Genomic DNA, 14193 nt, shown 5'->3' on the forward strand with positions numbered 1-14193 from the left:
GCCACATACCTGCCGGGCCCCGGAGAAGCAGCAGCAGCCCCCATCCGTCCGTCCGTCAGCCACGCCACCAGCTGCATGCCATCTTGCAGGAGGAGGCACAGCTGCTGCCTGGAGAAGATCGCGCCGCGAAAGCAGAGAACTGGCTTTGGCAGATCCCCCTTTCCAGTTCCTATGGAGACACAGCATCAATTACCAGCCAGCCGGGAGGGGCCCCACAGCTTCTTCGCAGGAGCAAGAGAACGGGGAGGCGGCGTGGGCTAAGCACACCGAGTGGGTCACGCCTTGGACCCCTGTGACACACGCCCTCCGCTCAGGCAGACCGGCAAAGAGGCTGAGGCAGGAACAGAGGAACGCCATCTGCCCATGCTCAAGTGTCAGGGAGGTGCCCGAATCGTGTCGGACTCTCGGGTACCAATCTGGAATTGATGGAATGGCTGCATAATTGAGCTAATTTTTTTTTAAAAAAAAACATTTCCAGCTTTGTGAATGGTGTTAGCTACACACGGCTGTTCGCTGGTCGTCTTGCACAAAGACCAGTTCTATGCAATAAATACAATTATATCTGATACATTTAGAGAAATGCAGTTCTATGTAAGGCATTGAGACAGATGCAGCTGTATGCAACATGTTTCTATAAATATGATTGTCTGCATTGTCTGCATTTAGAGAAATGCAATTAATATGCAGCACATTTAGAGGAACTATACACAATTTAAATCAGGATCAAATCTGCCTTTTAAAATATTTGCTTCTGCTATTTTTAATTGCTGAGGGATCGTTACTTTATTTGTGGATTTATATACTATTAGTTACATTTGACTGGGATTTGAGATGCTTCGGGATGACAACTGAGAGGCAAGGTCTAAATATGTGAAATAAAACAATGCGAATACTAAAACAATGCATGGCCTGGACAAAGTAGTGCAATTTTACACTCAGTGGCTGACATGATGTGGAAAGTTACTGAGAGTAGCCTAGCCCAGGGTTTCTTAAGCCTGGGCCCCCAGATGTTGTTGGACTACAACTCCCATAATCCCCAGGCATGGCCTTTGTGGCTGGAGATTCTGGGAGTTGTAGTCCAACAACATCTGGGGCCCAAGCTTAAGAAACCCTGGTCTAATCAACAAAGCAGTCAATGCCCAATTCATTATTTTAATTTCAATAAGACTACTTGGAGTAATCTTCCATTGTCAGGCATTGATTTCAGGGGGGTGGGAGGCCCAGATCTGAGGTCATTCACACAATCAAGAACAGTGTTCTACCCGGGTTTGGGAGCTGAGTGTGCTCCCAATTTTCAGTTGTGTGGAAGCGAGGGAGGAGGAAAAGCTGAGTAAAAGTGATTGGAGCTCTTCTCACGATCAGTGAGGAGAGCTCCGGGAGGGCAGTCTGTGGGGAAGGCGGGTTGAACCTACCTTCCTCAAAGGCGATCTCCTCTCCTTCTCTAGGGGGGCGGGTCACCCACCCAGACAAGTGGCGGCTCCCTCCGCAGCTCTGGGTGCCAGGATGTACCACCCGCACCCTCCGGAACTCCAGTAATGCAACTGCACAAGTGCACAGTGCATTGTAGGGATCACACGATCACAAAAATGAAGTTAAGAGAGCACTCGCTCCTTTAACTTAATTTCAGAAGGAGGCTACTTAGGCGGGTTGGCCACCATGTAGCTGCCGGGATTGGGCCCGATCCTGGCAGTTCACAAGTGCATGCAAAATTGGTCTGGGCTGCCTTCGCCCATTTTTGCATGCGCAGTTGGATAGCCTCGTTGTGTGGACGCAAGGGAGGAGGAAAACCTGGGTAGCTTTTCCTCCTCCCTTGCTTCGACCCAACCGGAAATTGGAAGCACACACAGCTCCCAAACCCGGGTAGAACACCATTTTTGATGGTGTGAATGACCTCCTTGAATCTGCGTGCTCTCATGCACCCACACGCCCCACTGCTGTTCACAGCGCCATCTCAGGTAGTACATTATCACCAAGAGAAATGTAGGAGCTGTCCACACCCTGACTTCTGGAATGGACAAGCAGTTCTTCATGGCCAAAGGAAGAGAGGCGAACTCTCAACATGTGCAAAATGGCATTTGGATTTCTAACCAAGTTCTTTGCTCTATGGCCAACATGTTCCAGCTGCTGGTCTTCCTAGGAGTAAGGTGGCCCATCCTCCTCCAGGACTGGCCCGGATATCTCTCTCTCAGAGTCGGCAACTGTAGTTCAGAGACACACACACACAAAAATTTTCCCTGCTGGCAGAGCATCCTAGCAGCTGTAGTGATTCTTAGGACGTTGACAGGAATCCCACACTTTTGGGAGGCACACCTTTTGGGATCCTGACTCCCTTCCTTTTGCAGTTTTGAGAGACCTTTTTTTTCTTTCGCTTGAGGTTGTGGTTACTCCATGGGAAGGGAAAAGCTCTCCGTTGCACACACAAGCACTATCCACACATTATGATCAACACACACATACAATCTCTGTACAGCGCACACAGAAAGATCTGTGCACATGTATTTATTTGCATATTATGTTCAGTGCACACACATATGGTAGTACACATCTGTACCCTGCAGATCTGAGATAAAGCAAGGCTGAAGGGAGACATGATGGAGGTCTAGAAAATCATCCATGGTGCGGAGAAAGTTGACAGAACCTTTTCTCCCTCTTGCATAACACTAGAACCAAGGAGTCATCCCATGAAACTGATTGCCAAGAAATTTAGGACCAACAAAAGGAAGCACTGTTTCACACAACGCATAATCAACCTGTGGAATTCTCTGCCACCAGATGTGGTGACAGCCAACAGCCTGGATGTCTTGGAGTCTTGATAAATTCATGGAGGGCAGGTCTATCAATGGCTACTAGTCTGGGGGCTATAGGACACCTCCAGCCTCAGAGGCAAGATGCTCCAAAATACCAGTTGCAGGGGAGCAACAGCAGGAGAGAGGGCAAGCCCTCACCTCTTGCCTGTGGACTTCTCAGAGGCATCTGGTGGGCCACTGTGTGTGAAACAGGATGCTGGAATAGATAGGCTTTGGGCCTGATCCAGCAGGGCTGTTTGTTTGTTTGTAAGTTTGTTTTATTGTTAAATTTATATACCGCCTTTCATTAAAACAATCCCAAGGCAGTTTACAGCAAAATTAAAAACAAGACTGGGGGGGAAAGACACAATTAAAATATTAAGCTACAAATACAAAACAAATCTGATTTAAAAATTTAAAACACAAGCATAAAAGCAATACAAAGTACAAAGAGCAGCAGCAGAGACCATCACATAAAAGCCTTGGTAAAAAGCCACAATTTAACATGCTCTCTAAAAGCTGTGATGGAGACTGAGGAGGAATGGCCACTGGGAGAGCATTCCAGAGTCTGGGGGCAGCAACAGAGAAGGCCCTGTCCCGAGTGCACGACAACCTAGTCTCTCTCATTTTCAGCAGCCGGAGCAGAGCCCCCTCAGATGACCTCGTCAAGCGAGCAGCAACCCTTGGGAGTAGTAGGCAGTCCCTCAGGTATCCCGGGCCCAAACCGTTAAGGGCTTTAAAGGTCAAAACCAGCGCCTTGAATTGGACCCGGAAACAAACTGGTAGCCAGTGCAGCTCTTATGCATGTTCTTATGGCCACAGAACTGAACACAGGTACATTCACACAAAAGCATCATATACTGCAACATTTTGCAGATGAAAATAAGAGTGTGCCTGTGGGTGCCTAAGGGGTGTGGGCCAAGCAACTTGGGGGCCATTACAAAGGAGGAGGCGTGGCCTTTTTCTGCATTGCTCCTGAGGGCAGGATTGGAGCCAGTGGGTTGAAGTGACAAGGAAGCCAGTTTAAGCTCAGCATTAGGAGGAATTTCCTGACGGAAAGAGCTTTTGGACAGTGGAACAGCCTACCTCATGCAGTGGTGGGCTCTTCTTCGCGGGAGGTTTTCAGACAGAAGCTAGATGGCTGCCTCCTGTTAAGGGATGCTGCTGCATGAGTGGGGGCAGCTTCTTCCAACTCTAACATCCTGTAATTCCATGAGGTGTGCCTCACAATGTGTAGAGGTGAGTGCTGCAAGCATGCCTAAAGATAACCATGGACATGGCTCTGAGCTCCTTGGAAGAAGAGCAGGATGTCAGTGCAGTAAGTCAGTAGATGAGTAAATGCCACAGATGGAAAGCAGGCCACAAAGTACATGCAGAGTGCATGATTCCCGATGACAAAGGGGATGAGCCGGGGAAATTCAACACACCAATTTAATGAGTCTTTCTCCGGTTTCTTAAGCTGTCATCTGATGGGATGCAGAAGTGCAGTTAGGAACTTCTACTTTTAAAAAATTAATAGTGGCCCACGATCAGATCAGGACATGGGGCTAAGGGGGGGGGGGTGTAACCATATCTGGGTGGGGTGGGGGTGGGGGTGAGCCATAGCACAGGGGTAGAGGGTCTGCTTTGCATGCAGAAGGTCCCAGGTTCAGTCCCTAGCAGCATCTCCAGGTAGGGCTGGGAAAGATTCCTGCCTGAAATCTTGGAGAGCTGCTGCCAGTCAGTGTCGACAATACTGAGCTAGTTGGATCCGTGGTCTGACTCAGTATAAGGCAGGTGTCTATATTCCGATGTCTCCCCCACTCTTTTTCCATTAAAATGTATGTATTTATTTTTTATTTACCACATGCAAGCCCTGCTTTTCACATTTCTTAAATTGCTAAATTTTATTATTTATTTATTTACTTACTTACTTACTTACTTACTACATTTATATACCGCCCCAAACCAAAGTCTTGGGGCGGTTCAGAATCATAAAACAACAATACAAATAAATAAAACATTAAAATCAATTAAAACTCCAAAAAAGCTGCTTAAAATGAAAAATTCACAATATGTTTATTATTATTATTATTATTATTATTAATTTTACATTTATATCCCGCTCTTCCTCCAAGGAGCCCAGAGCGGTGTACTACATACTTAAGTTTCTCCTCACAACCACCCTGTGAAGTAGGTTAGGCTGAGAGAGAAGGGACTGGCCCAGAGTCACCCAGCAAGTCTCATGGCTGAATGGGGATTTGAACTCAGGTCTCCCCGGTCCTAGTCCAGCACTCTAACCACTACATCATGCTGGCTCCGTATTTAATATTTAATATTTAAAAGTACAAAAGCTAAAAGGCCTGGTTAAAAAGATGAGTCTTCAAAGATCTTTTAAACTGGGTTGAGATGGGTTTATGACCCTAAAACAAGGTGAAATCTAAGTTTGAAGCGCATCCTGAAACAATGCGGCAGAAACGATACGACAGTTGTACAATTTGTCACCTTCCATTTGTGAAATGAAGACGGGGGGGGGGGCAGGGGCCTGCCCTTCAAAGTGTTCTTTGTCCTGCAGAGAAAAATAGGTAGCAGCCCATAAGTCCGTGCTCTGCATTGAAAGGCCCCATCCGGCTCAATCAACCCTAAGTGCTTCCTACCCCGACAAATTGCTTATTGGAAGCCTCCGAGTACTCTGCACAGTCCCCCTGGTCCCACGTGGGGACGGCCATTCTCACCATAGGGTGCTGTTCCATGCAGAGGTCATCATAGTGGGAAAGGGCACTCCTGCTGAAGGCTTTTAGCCAACGCGTCCCCCACAAATCACTGCTGTGAGTCCACCCCACTGGATAGAGACAGCAACGGTCCGGGGGAAATTGGGCATTTACATTATTTCAAAGGCTTTGAGTTATGAAGGGCGGGCATTAAGAGTTTTTTAAAATCCTCCTCCAGCATTGTAGTCCTAATCCGATCCCACCCACCCCCAGCTGCTATTGTTTTTTAATGTCTCCTAATCACAGATTAAACTAAAGGTTACGTTAACCACTTGCGATCCAGCTGCACGCCTGTTTTTCCTTTGTTAAGTGAAACGAGCCGATTCGGATCGGGATCGGAGTGTGGAGGTTTTAAAAAATCTTTGCCGCCTTCCTCTGCAGCTGCTGCTGCTGCTTGACCAGTCCCTGCTTGACCAGAGAGAACAGCTCCCATGGACACCCTGCCTGATTCTGGGAAGTTAGAAAGGGAAACGCATGTGAGAACCAGATTTCAGGGGAGACACTCCCTGCAAAGGTTGGAATTTGTACAGAAATTTCCATTTCTGAAGCAAAATAATTTCTTCCTTTGGCAGGTATGATAGATAGATCTTCCTGGCACAGCTTATGGGCAGTGTCACTGCTCTGAGCAAGGGGATGGGCTAGAAGACCTCCCAGGTCCCCTTCAACTCTAGGATTCTATGAGGTTATTCTCATGACCGGGTGGGTGGGATGGGGGGGGATGGGTGCGTGGGGAGGCTTCCCAAACCTGGCCTCCTGCACAGACAAGCTTCAGAAGCCTGGTGGGAGCATACTCCATGCTCCCACACGACCAACCCTGCTCCATTTTTATTTAATTTTATTTTACATTTTATATCCAGTTCTTTCTCCAAGGAGCCCAGAGTGGTGTACCACATATTTAGGTTTCTCCTCACAACAACCCTGTGAAGTAGGCTAGGCTGAGAGAGACGTAACTGGCCCAGAGTCACCCAGCTAGTTTTATGGCTGAATGGGGATTTGAACTCAGGTCTCCTGGGTCCTAGTCCAGCACTCAACCACCACACCATGCTGGCTCCATGCAGCGTGGAACAGGACCAATCGCTCTGAGGCCCAGACTCATTGTCCCGGCCTCCGAGAATCCCACAATGCATTGTGGGAGTGCATTGTGAGGAGTGCGTTATGGGACTCCTCACAGCAATCTGTGCAGTGGGCCGTTAAGTGTTGCAGCGCCAGCTGAAAGCAGCCATAGCTGGCAGACGGTCAGGGGGATGTGGTTAAAGGAGCCTTAACCTCATTTAACGGAGCCTTAACCTCGCTCCCTTCACCTCACTTCAGAGGCAGGCTTCTTTGTGGGCTCCCATGGTCTTCGAAATCTCGCAGGCTCCCCCTTTGCCCAGTCTTGTCTACTCATGAGAACAGCCTCTATATTTAGCCTGGAGGAGAGCAGACGGAGGGGAGATATTATCGCTGTCTTCAGACATCAGAAGGGCTGCCTCTAGGCGGAGGATGGGCCTTCTTCTCTGTTGCTCTAGGAAGCAGGACTAGAACCAAGAGGTTGGCAAAGAAGCAGATTTAGGCTAGACATTAGGCAGAATTTCCTAACTGTAAGAACTGCTGGACAGTGGAACAGTCTGCCTCATGCAGTCGTGGGCTCTGCTCCATTAGAAGCTTTCGAACAGAGGCTGGATGGGCATCTGTCAGGGATGCTGTAGCCGATTCCAGCACTGAGCAGGGGGCTGGATTAGATGACCTCCAGGATCCCTTCCAACTCTAACGTTCTACATTTCTATGACTTCAAGACTTGACGTCTGGTTCAGAGTCTACATAAAGAAACACAGCAATAACTATTTCCTTATGCTCTGATCAGAGAGCACCACGTAAAAAGCTTGGACTCAGCGGGACACCAAATCCAGGGTCACTGGTGCACAGATAACTCCAGAGGCCCTTTGCGAGATCTTAAGGACAACAATCCTAACCTGTTGGAAGTGAGACACCAGTTGCTAGACAGACACACGTTTGGCATCTATTGCCCCAGGATGGCCGCTACCTGGCCTACGTGACAGAGGAAGGGAAACCAGTAATTTAGTCACTGTTTCCACTTCCGGCTGCCCTGTCAGCAACCTGGTCTCATGGACCAGTTCCAACTTCCCACAGAACCTAGCCTTGCTCCTCTGCAATGCCAGGTCGGTTCAGAATAAGACCGAAATCATCCATGACTTGATCACGGATGAGGGAGCCGACCTGGCTTGTATAACTGAGACCTGGATGGGGGAGGCTAGTGGCCCAAGTTGGCCTTAGTTTCTCCTACCAGGTTACTCAGTTGTGGAGCAGGCTAGGGGAGGGGGGAGGGGGTGGGGTGGGCTGGAGTGGCTGTGGTCCATAGGGGGATGGTCCATACCATCCCCCTTGCCAGGGCTCCTGTGAGCCAGTTGGCTTATACTGAGTACGTACGGTATTTCTGAGGTCCGCGTGACCCACTTGTGGAACTCTCTGCCACAGGATGTGGTGACAGCCAACAACCTGGATGGCTTTAAGAGGGGTTTGGATGACTTCATGGAGGAGAGGTCTATCAATTGCTACTAGTCGGAGGGCTGTGGGCCACCTCCAGCCTCAAGGGCAGGGTGCCTCTGAGTACCAGTTGCAGGGGAGTAATGGCAGGAGAGAGGGCACGCCCTCAACTCCTGTCTGTGGCTTCCAGCAGCATCTGGTGGGCCACTGTGCAAAACAGGATGCTGGCCTAGATGGGCCTTGGGCCTGATCCAGCGGGGCTGTTCTTATGTTCTTATGAGACAACTGCGGGACCCAGTAGGATTCCATAGAGCCTTGGAGGGTTTTAATGTTGGTGCTGCTGCCAGTGATCCTGTCAATGCCCCGGCGGGAACCTGGAATAGGGAACTCACCAGGGCAGTAGACACGATCACTCCTAAGCGTCCCCTCCAACCTGCTTTAAGAGGAGAGCTGGTCTTGTGGTACCAAGCATGACTTGTCCCCTTAGCTAAGCAGGGTCTGCCCTGGTTGCATCTGAATGGGAGACTTGATGTGTGAGCACTGCAAGATATTCCCCTCAGGGGATGAAGCCGCTCTGGGAAGAGCAGAAGGTTCCAAGTTCCTGCCTGCAACCTTGGAGAAGCTGCTGCCAGTCTGTGTAGAAAATACTGAGCTAGATAGACCAATGGTCTGACTCAGTATATGGCAGCTTCCTATGTTCCTAAGAGTGGCCCCTTATTATACAGAGGAGTTGTGGGCTCTGAGGCAGCAAGCTAGGCGACTGGAACGTAAGTGCAGGAGAACTTGGCTCGAAATTGACAGGACACACCATAGAGTCCATTTGAAGGTTTATGTGGAAGTGGTGTGGAAAAAAAACCCGAGTTCTGGTCCACATGCATTGCTTCTTCAGGTTTGCATTCAGCAGAGTTGTCCTGGGTTGTGAGGAGTTTGATTCATTTCAAACCTGTCCCTGGAGACGATGTTCTGCTGTGATGCTTTTAATGGGTTATTTGTGGACAAAATCTCTTGCATTCAGGCCGACTTGGACTCCACTGTTTTTGCAGAGTCTATTAGGGAGGATCCTTTGCAGTATTAATTGCAGTATTAGATTGGATCAGTTTCAATCTGTGATGCCTGAGGATGTGGACAAGCTGCTTGGGGCGGTTCGATCTACCACTTGTTCTCTGGATCCTTGCCCAACTTGGCTGCTTCTGTCTAGCAGGGAGATTGTTGGAGATGGCTTAGTTGATATCATTAACTCTTTGCTGAGGGAGGGTAGGATGCCTCCTTGTTTGAAGGAGGCAATGATTAGACCACTTCTTAAGAAGCCTTCCCTAGACACCTCAGTGATGGGTAGTTAAAGGCTGGTCTCTTGTGGTTGGGCAAAGTGATTGAGAGAGTGGTGGCTAACCAGCTCCAAGCAGTTTTGGAGGAAACCGATTATCTAGACCCATTTCAAACTGGCTTTAGAGCAGGCTATGGGGTTGAGTCTGCCTTGGTCGGCCTGATGGATGACCTTTACCAGGGAATAGACAGAGGGAGTGTGACTCTGCTGGTTCTTCTGGATCTCTCGGCAGCGTTCGATACCAACGACCATGGTATCCTTCTGAATCACCTGGGGGGAACTGGGGATAGGAGGTACTGTTTAACCTCAGGCAGATTCCAGATGGTGCAACCTGGTGACAGTTGCTTTTCGAAATGTGAGCTATTATATGGAGTCCCTCAAGGCTCCATTCTGTCACCGATGCTTTTTAACATCTACATTAAACAGCTGGGTGAGAGGTCATCAGGCAGTTTGGTGCTGGATGTTATCAGTATGCTGATGACACCCAAATATATTTCTCCTTATCATCATCATCATCAAGAAGAAATGGCATTCACTCCCTAAATGCCTGCCTGTGGGCAGTAATGGGCTGGATGAGGGATAACAAATTGAAGCTGAATCCAAGCAAGATGGAAGTGCTCGTTGTGGGGGATCAGAATTTGACGGATGAGCTAGATCTTCCTGTGTTGGATGGGGTTACAGTCCCCCAGAAGGAACAGGTCCACAGCTTGGGAGTGCTCTTGGATCTAGCCCTCTCCCTGATATCTCAGGTGGAGGCTATGGCCAGGAGCACTTTCCATCAACTTCAGCTGATTCGACAGCTGCGCCCATTCCTTGAAGAGAATGATCTCAAAACAGTGGTGCACCAGCTGGTAACCTCCCGGCTTGACTACTGCAATGCGCTCTACATGGGGCTGCCTTTGTACGTAGTTCGGAAACTTCAGTTGGTTCAAAATGCGGCAGCCAGACTGGTCTCTGAGGTAACCCGGAGAGACCATATTATGCCTGTCTTAAAACAGCTGCATGGGCTGCCGATATGTTTCCGGGCAAAATACAAAGTGCTGGTTATTACCTTTAAAGCCCTGAATGGCTTGGGTTGGGCTACCTTAGAGAGTGTCTTCTTTTATATGATCCTCATCGCATGTTGAGGTCAACTGAAGAGGTCTGTCTCCAGTTACCGCCGGTATGTCAGATGGCAACTCGGAGCCAGGCCTTTTCTGTAGTTGCTCCTGGCCTATGGAATGCGCTCCCAGCAGATATAGGTTTTTAAATTGTTTTAAAGTATTTTAATTGGTTTTTTAAATGGTTTTAAAATGGTTTCTATATTGTTTTAAGCAGTGTGTTTTTAAATGGTGTTTGTTTTTACGTCTTTTAAATTTGTTGTGCACTGCCCAGAGCCTTTGGATGTGGTGGTCTAGAAATGTAATAAGTAAATAAATAAAAGGTGGTTAGGCAAATTCATGGAGGAGGAGAGGTACAGCAGCGATGATGATTCATGCTGGCTAAATTGAACCTTTGCGGGAGGAAAGCTGGTCTTGTGGTAGTGCGCATTAAACGCCCCCTTTGCTAAGTAGGGTCCACCTTGGTTTGCATTTGGATGGGAGACTTGGGGGATAGGGCCATAGCACAGAAGTAGAGCATCTATGTAACATGCAGTAGGTCCCAGGTTCCATCCCTAACAGCCCTGGCTGGGAAAGACTCCTGCCTGAAACCTTGGAGGGCCGCTGCCAGTCAGTGTAGACAAAGCTGAGCTAGATGGACCAAGGGTCTGACTCAGTATCAGACAGCTTCCTCTGTTCCTAACCTCCAGGTCCAGGGGCAGTCTACCTCTGAATACTAGTTGCTGGGGGACAAGCAGTGAGGGGGGGGGAGGTGTCTGTGGTTTTCATGTCTTGTTTGTGGGCTTCCCAGGGGACATCTCTGTCTTTGGACACTGGGAGGTTACAGGATGTGGAAGCAGATGGAATCCCTATGTGTGTCAGCAGGGAAACATCCAGCGTTGTGTTCATCAGGCAATCTCTCTACCTGGAAAGCATAATTGGTCTCAGCTTGGTCCAAGAATGCTGTAGCTGCTGACACAGAATACTCCCAGTGGGGGGGCGGGGGGGGACGCATGGCAGCTGTGCTGGAGGCCCGCCTTCCGCCACCAGCCTCCCTTTGAATGTGGTTCCTGGGTGTTGAGGCCTCTCCTTGGAGCAGTTCCAGCTTACCGGGCAGGCAGGCGTCTCTCCGCTGAGTCAGACATTTTCCCTGCCTCACTACCATGTCAGAAAGCCAAGAGCTGTTCCGTTCCACAGGTTTCCTTTCATTGCTGTCGCTGCCGGTCAGAACACACACTGAGTGGAAAGGCGAGAGAAACTGCAGCAATGAACAAAGTCCTACAGGTTCTGTAGTCCTCCGTCCCGGCTCATCCTTGCTCCTCCACGGGGTTCATACACAGGACATTGCCTTATACCGAGTCAGGCCATTGGTCCATCTAGCTTAGGATTGTCTACTCTGACCGGTAGCAGCTCTCCAGGACTCACCCCTTCAGATGGGTCTTTCCCAGCCCTTCCTGGGGATTCAGGGAAAGCAGAGGCTTGTGCATGCAAAGCAAGCAGGGGCTCTGCCACTGAGCTGAGGAAGCTCCTGATGAACCTAAGGAGCTGCCCTCCTGAGTCAGACCCTGGATCCCGCTAGCCTAGCATTGTCAGCACTGACTGGCAGCAGTTCTCCAGACAGATAGATAGATAGATAGATAGATAGATAGATAGATAGATAGATAGATAGATAGAGATATAAAAACTTACCCAGAGAATTATACACGCAGAGAGACACACACCCTGTGTGAAATGGATACTCTTCCCAAAGCTGAAATGCTATCATACAGATGGCCCTTGTTATTTGTGGGAGTTCCGTTCTCACTTATAGGCGTGAATATGGAAACCGTGAATAATGAAACCTTGAGTCAATGGGAATTGAGGGGTTAGGTTCCTAACCCCACCCCCCAAAAAGGGCCAAAAAAGCAGGGGACAGAAATAAGAGAAGGAAAGGACATTACCTTATTCTCCAGTGATCCAGCAAAGCCTCCCCAAACCCTGAAAACAGTTTAATATTTGTCCCCTAAAAATATTTTTAAAGAGCCACAAAATGGTTCTCTGCTGGAAAATGACAGCTGGAAATGAGGTCAGAAGTCATTTCTGGGTCATTTCCGGCCACTCAAAACCAGTTAGACAATTTTGCCAATTCTTCTATCTGTGGATAACGAAACTGAATCTCTAAGACCCAATCGTGGACACACAAAACTGCAGATATGGAGTCTATGGATAACAAGGGGCACCTGTATTCTGGAAGAAAAACATATTTTAAAAAGTATTTTGCTGAGTTGGCAAGGCAATGTATTAATTGTAAAGTTTAGCTTTTTTTAAAAAACCAATGTTCAGTAGAGCATGTCACTAGACCTCATGGAGGCTGGACTCTAATCGGCCTTCCTCACTACCATGCTACAGATCCCTTTGCACTCCGAATAAAGTAAATATTTGTGTCCCTCACCACATTTTCCTCCATCCTTTGTTGGTTTCTGTCATCAACAGCCATAAATCTAATCACTATTGCCTTATTTTTCCTGATATGGCTTTTGTGCCCTGGGGAAAGAATCATAGAATGTTAGAGTGGGAAGGGAGCTTAAAAGGTCTTCTAGTCCAACCCACTGGTAACTGCCTGACAAACAGGAAAACTTTAGTCAGCTGGGAAATGAAGACATTTGCATCAGTATGGAGACACAGCAATTTTCCTGCCTCTGTTTTTCTTCAGCTGTTTAGAGGCATAGGAGCACTGCCAGGAAAGAAATATAGCAACCTTAGATGCCAGATACACTCTTTAAGGGATTAATGCATTTCTGGACCTGCGATCTGCAGAAGCAATTTTTCATTTGTACTTGTTTTGACTTTGCAATTAAATGACTCGGTAATTTGCGGCAGTCAAGCAGTGAGTAATTTTACCACTAAGTAAATACAGAGCTAAGGAAATGTGTTGATCAGTATTTAATTACAAGCTGAAACGATGAATTATACTCCCAACAAGCAAGCGCCTGTTTTATTCTGAAGAAAGATGCTACAAGGAGGGTGACTCATTGTTTATCTACACTTCCAAATATAAAACCCAATTCACCATCCATGGCACTGATTCCCTTTTACAGCCAGCAATCCAAGCCAGAAAGGGTCCCCCACCCCCTTACAAGGGGATGGGGCCATAACCCAGTGGTAGATTATTCACTTTGCATGCAGAAGACGCCCCAGGTTCAATCCTTGGCAGCATCTCCAAGGAGGGCTGGGAGAGACTCCTTTCTGACCTCCTCTGCAAAGTGAGCAAAAAGGCACCTTTTTAAAATGGCAATTCTCTTTATTGAGCAGTGGGGAGAGCAACTGGCCCTATCCATCCCCAGCACAGCATCCGTCCAATGGCTGTTGTTGCTGTTGTCTATCTTATGTTTCCTTTTAGATTGTGACCCCTTTGGGGACAGGGAGCCTTATTCATTTATTCATTCATTTATTATTTCTCAATGTAAACCACTTTGGGAACCTTTGTTGAAAAGCAGTATATAAATATATTCGTAGTAATAGTAGTACCTTGGAGAGATGCTGCCAGTCAGTGCAGACAATCCTGAGCTAGATAGACCAAAGGTAGCATGCAGATTTCTATTTTAGAGGGGCCATAGCTCAGTGGGAGAACCCCTGCCTTGCACACAGAAGGTCTCAGCTTCAATTCCTGGCGGCATCTTCATGTAGGGCTGGGAAAGACTCCTGCCTGAAATCTTGGAGAGCCGCTGCCAGTCAGAGTAGCCAATGCTGAGTTTGATGGATCAAGGGTCTGACTCTGGAAGGCAGCCTTG

The 14193-nt window shown here is 48.1% G+C and overlaps 2 protein-coding genes across 4 annotated transcripts in view; both read right to left on the minus strand.

The window, feature by feature from the left end:
• CTXN1 (cortexin 1) overlaps nucleotides 1-14193 on the minus strand; it is a 74681-nt gene that overhangs the window by 20882 nt on the left and 39606 nt on the right. For 2 of the 3 annotated variants that reach the window (XM_053303411.1, XM_053303412.1), the window contains exon 4: nucleotides 10-169. In XM_053303411.1, the coding sequence (XP_053159386.1) occupies nucleotides 10-77 (68 nt within the window). In that variant the 5' untranslated portion in view covers nucleotides 78-169. Of the gene's footprint in view, nucleotides 1-9; nucleotides 404-14193 lie in introns of those variants that run through there. The other variant, XR_008317865.1, reaches the window with a different exon arrangement.
• The window catches only part of LOC128343776 (heterogeneous nuclear ribonucleoprotein M-like), a 133490-nt gene that overhangs the window by 18005 nt on the left and 101292 nt on the right, over nucleotides 1-14193 (minus strand). The gene's annotated exons all lie outside the window — the stretch shown is intronic.

Source organism: Hemicordylus capensis, chromosome 2 (genome assembly GCF_027244095.1).
Source record: "Hemicordylus capensis ecotype Gifberg chromosome 2, rHemCap1.1.pri, whole genome shotgun sequence".
NCBI lineage: Eukaryota > Metazoa > Chordata > Lepidosauria > Squamata > Cordylidae > Hemicordylus > Hemicordylus capensis.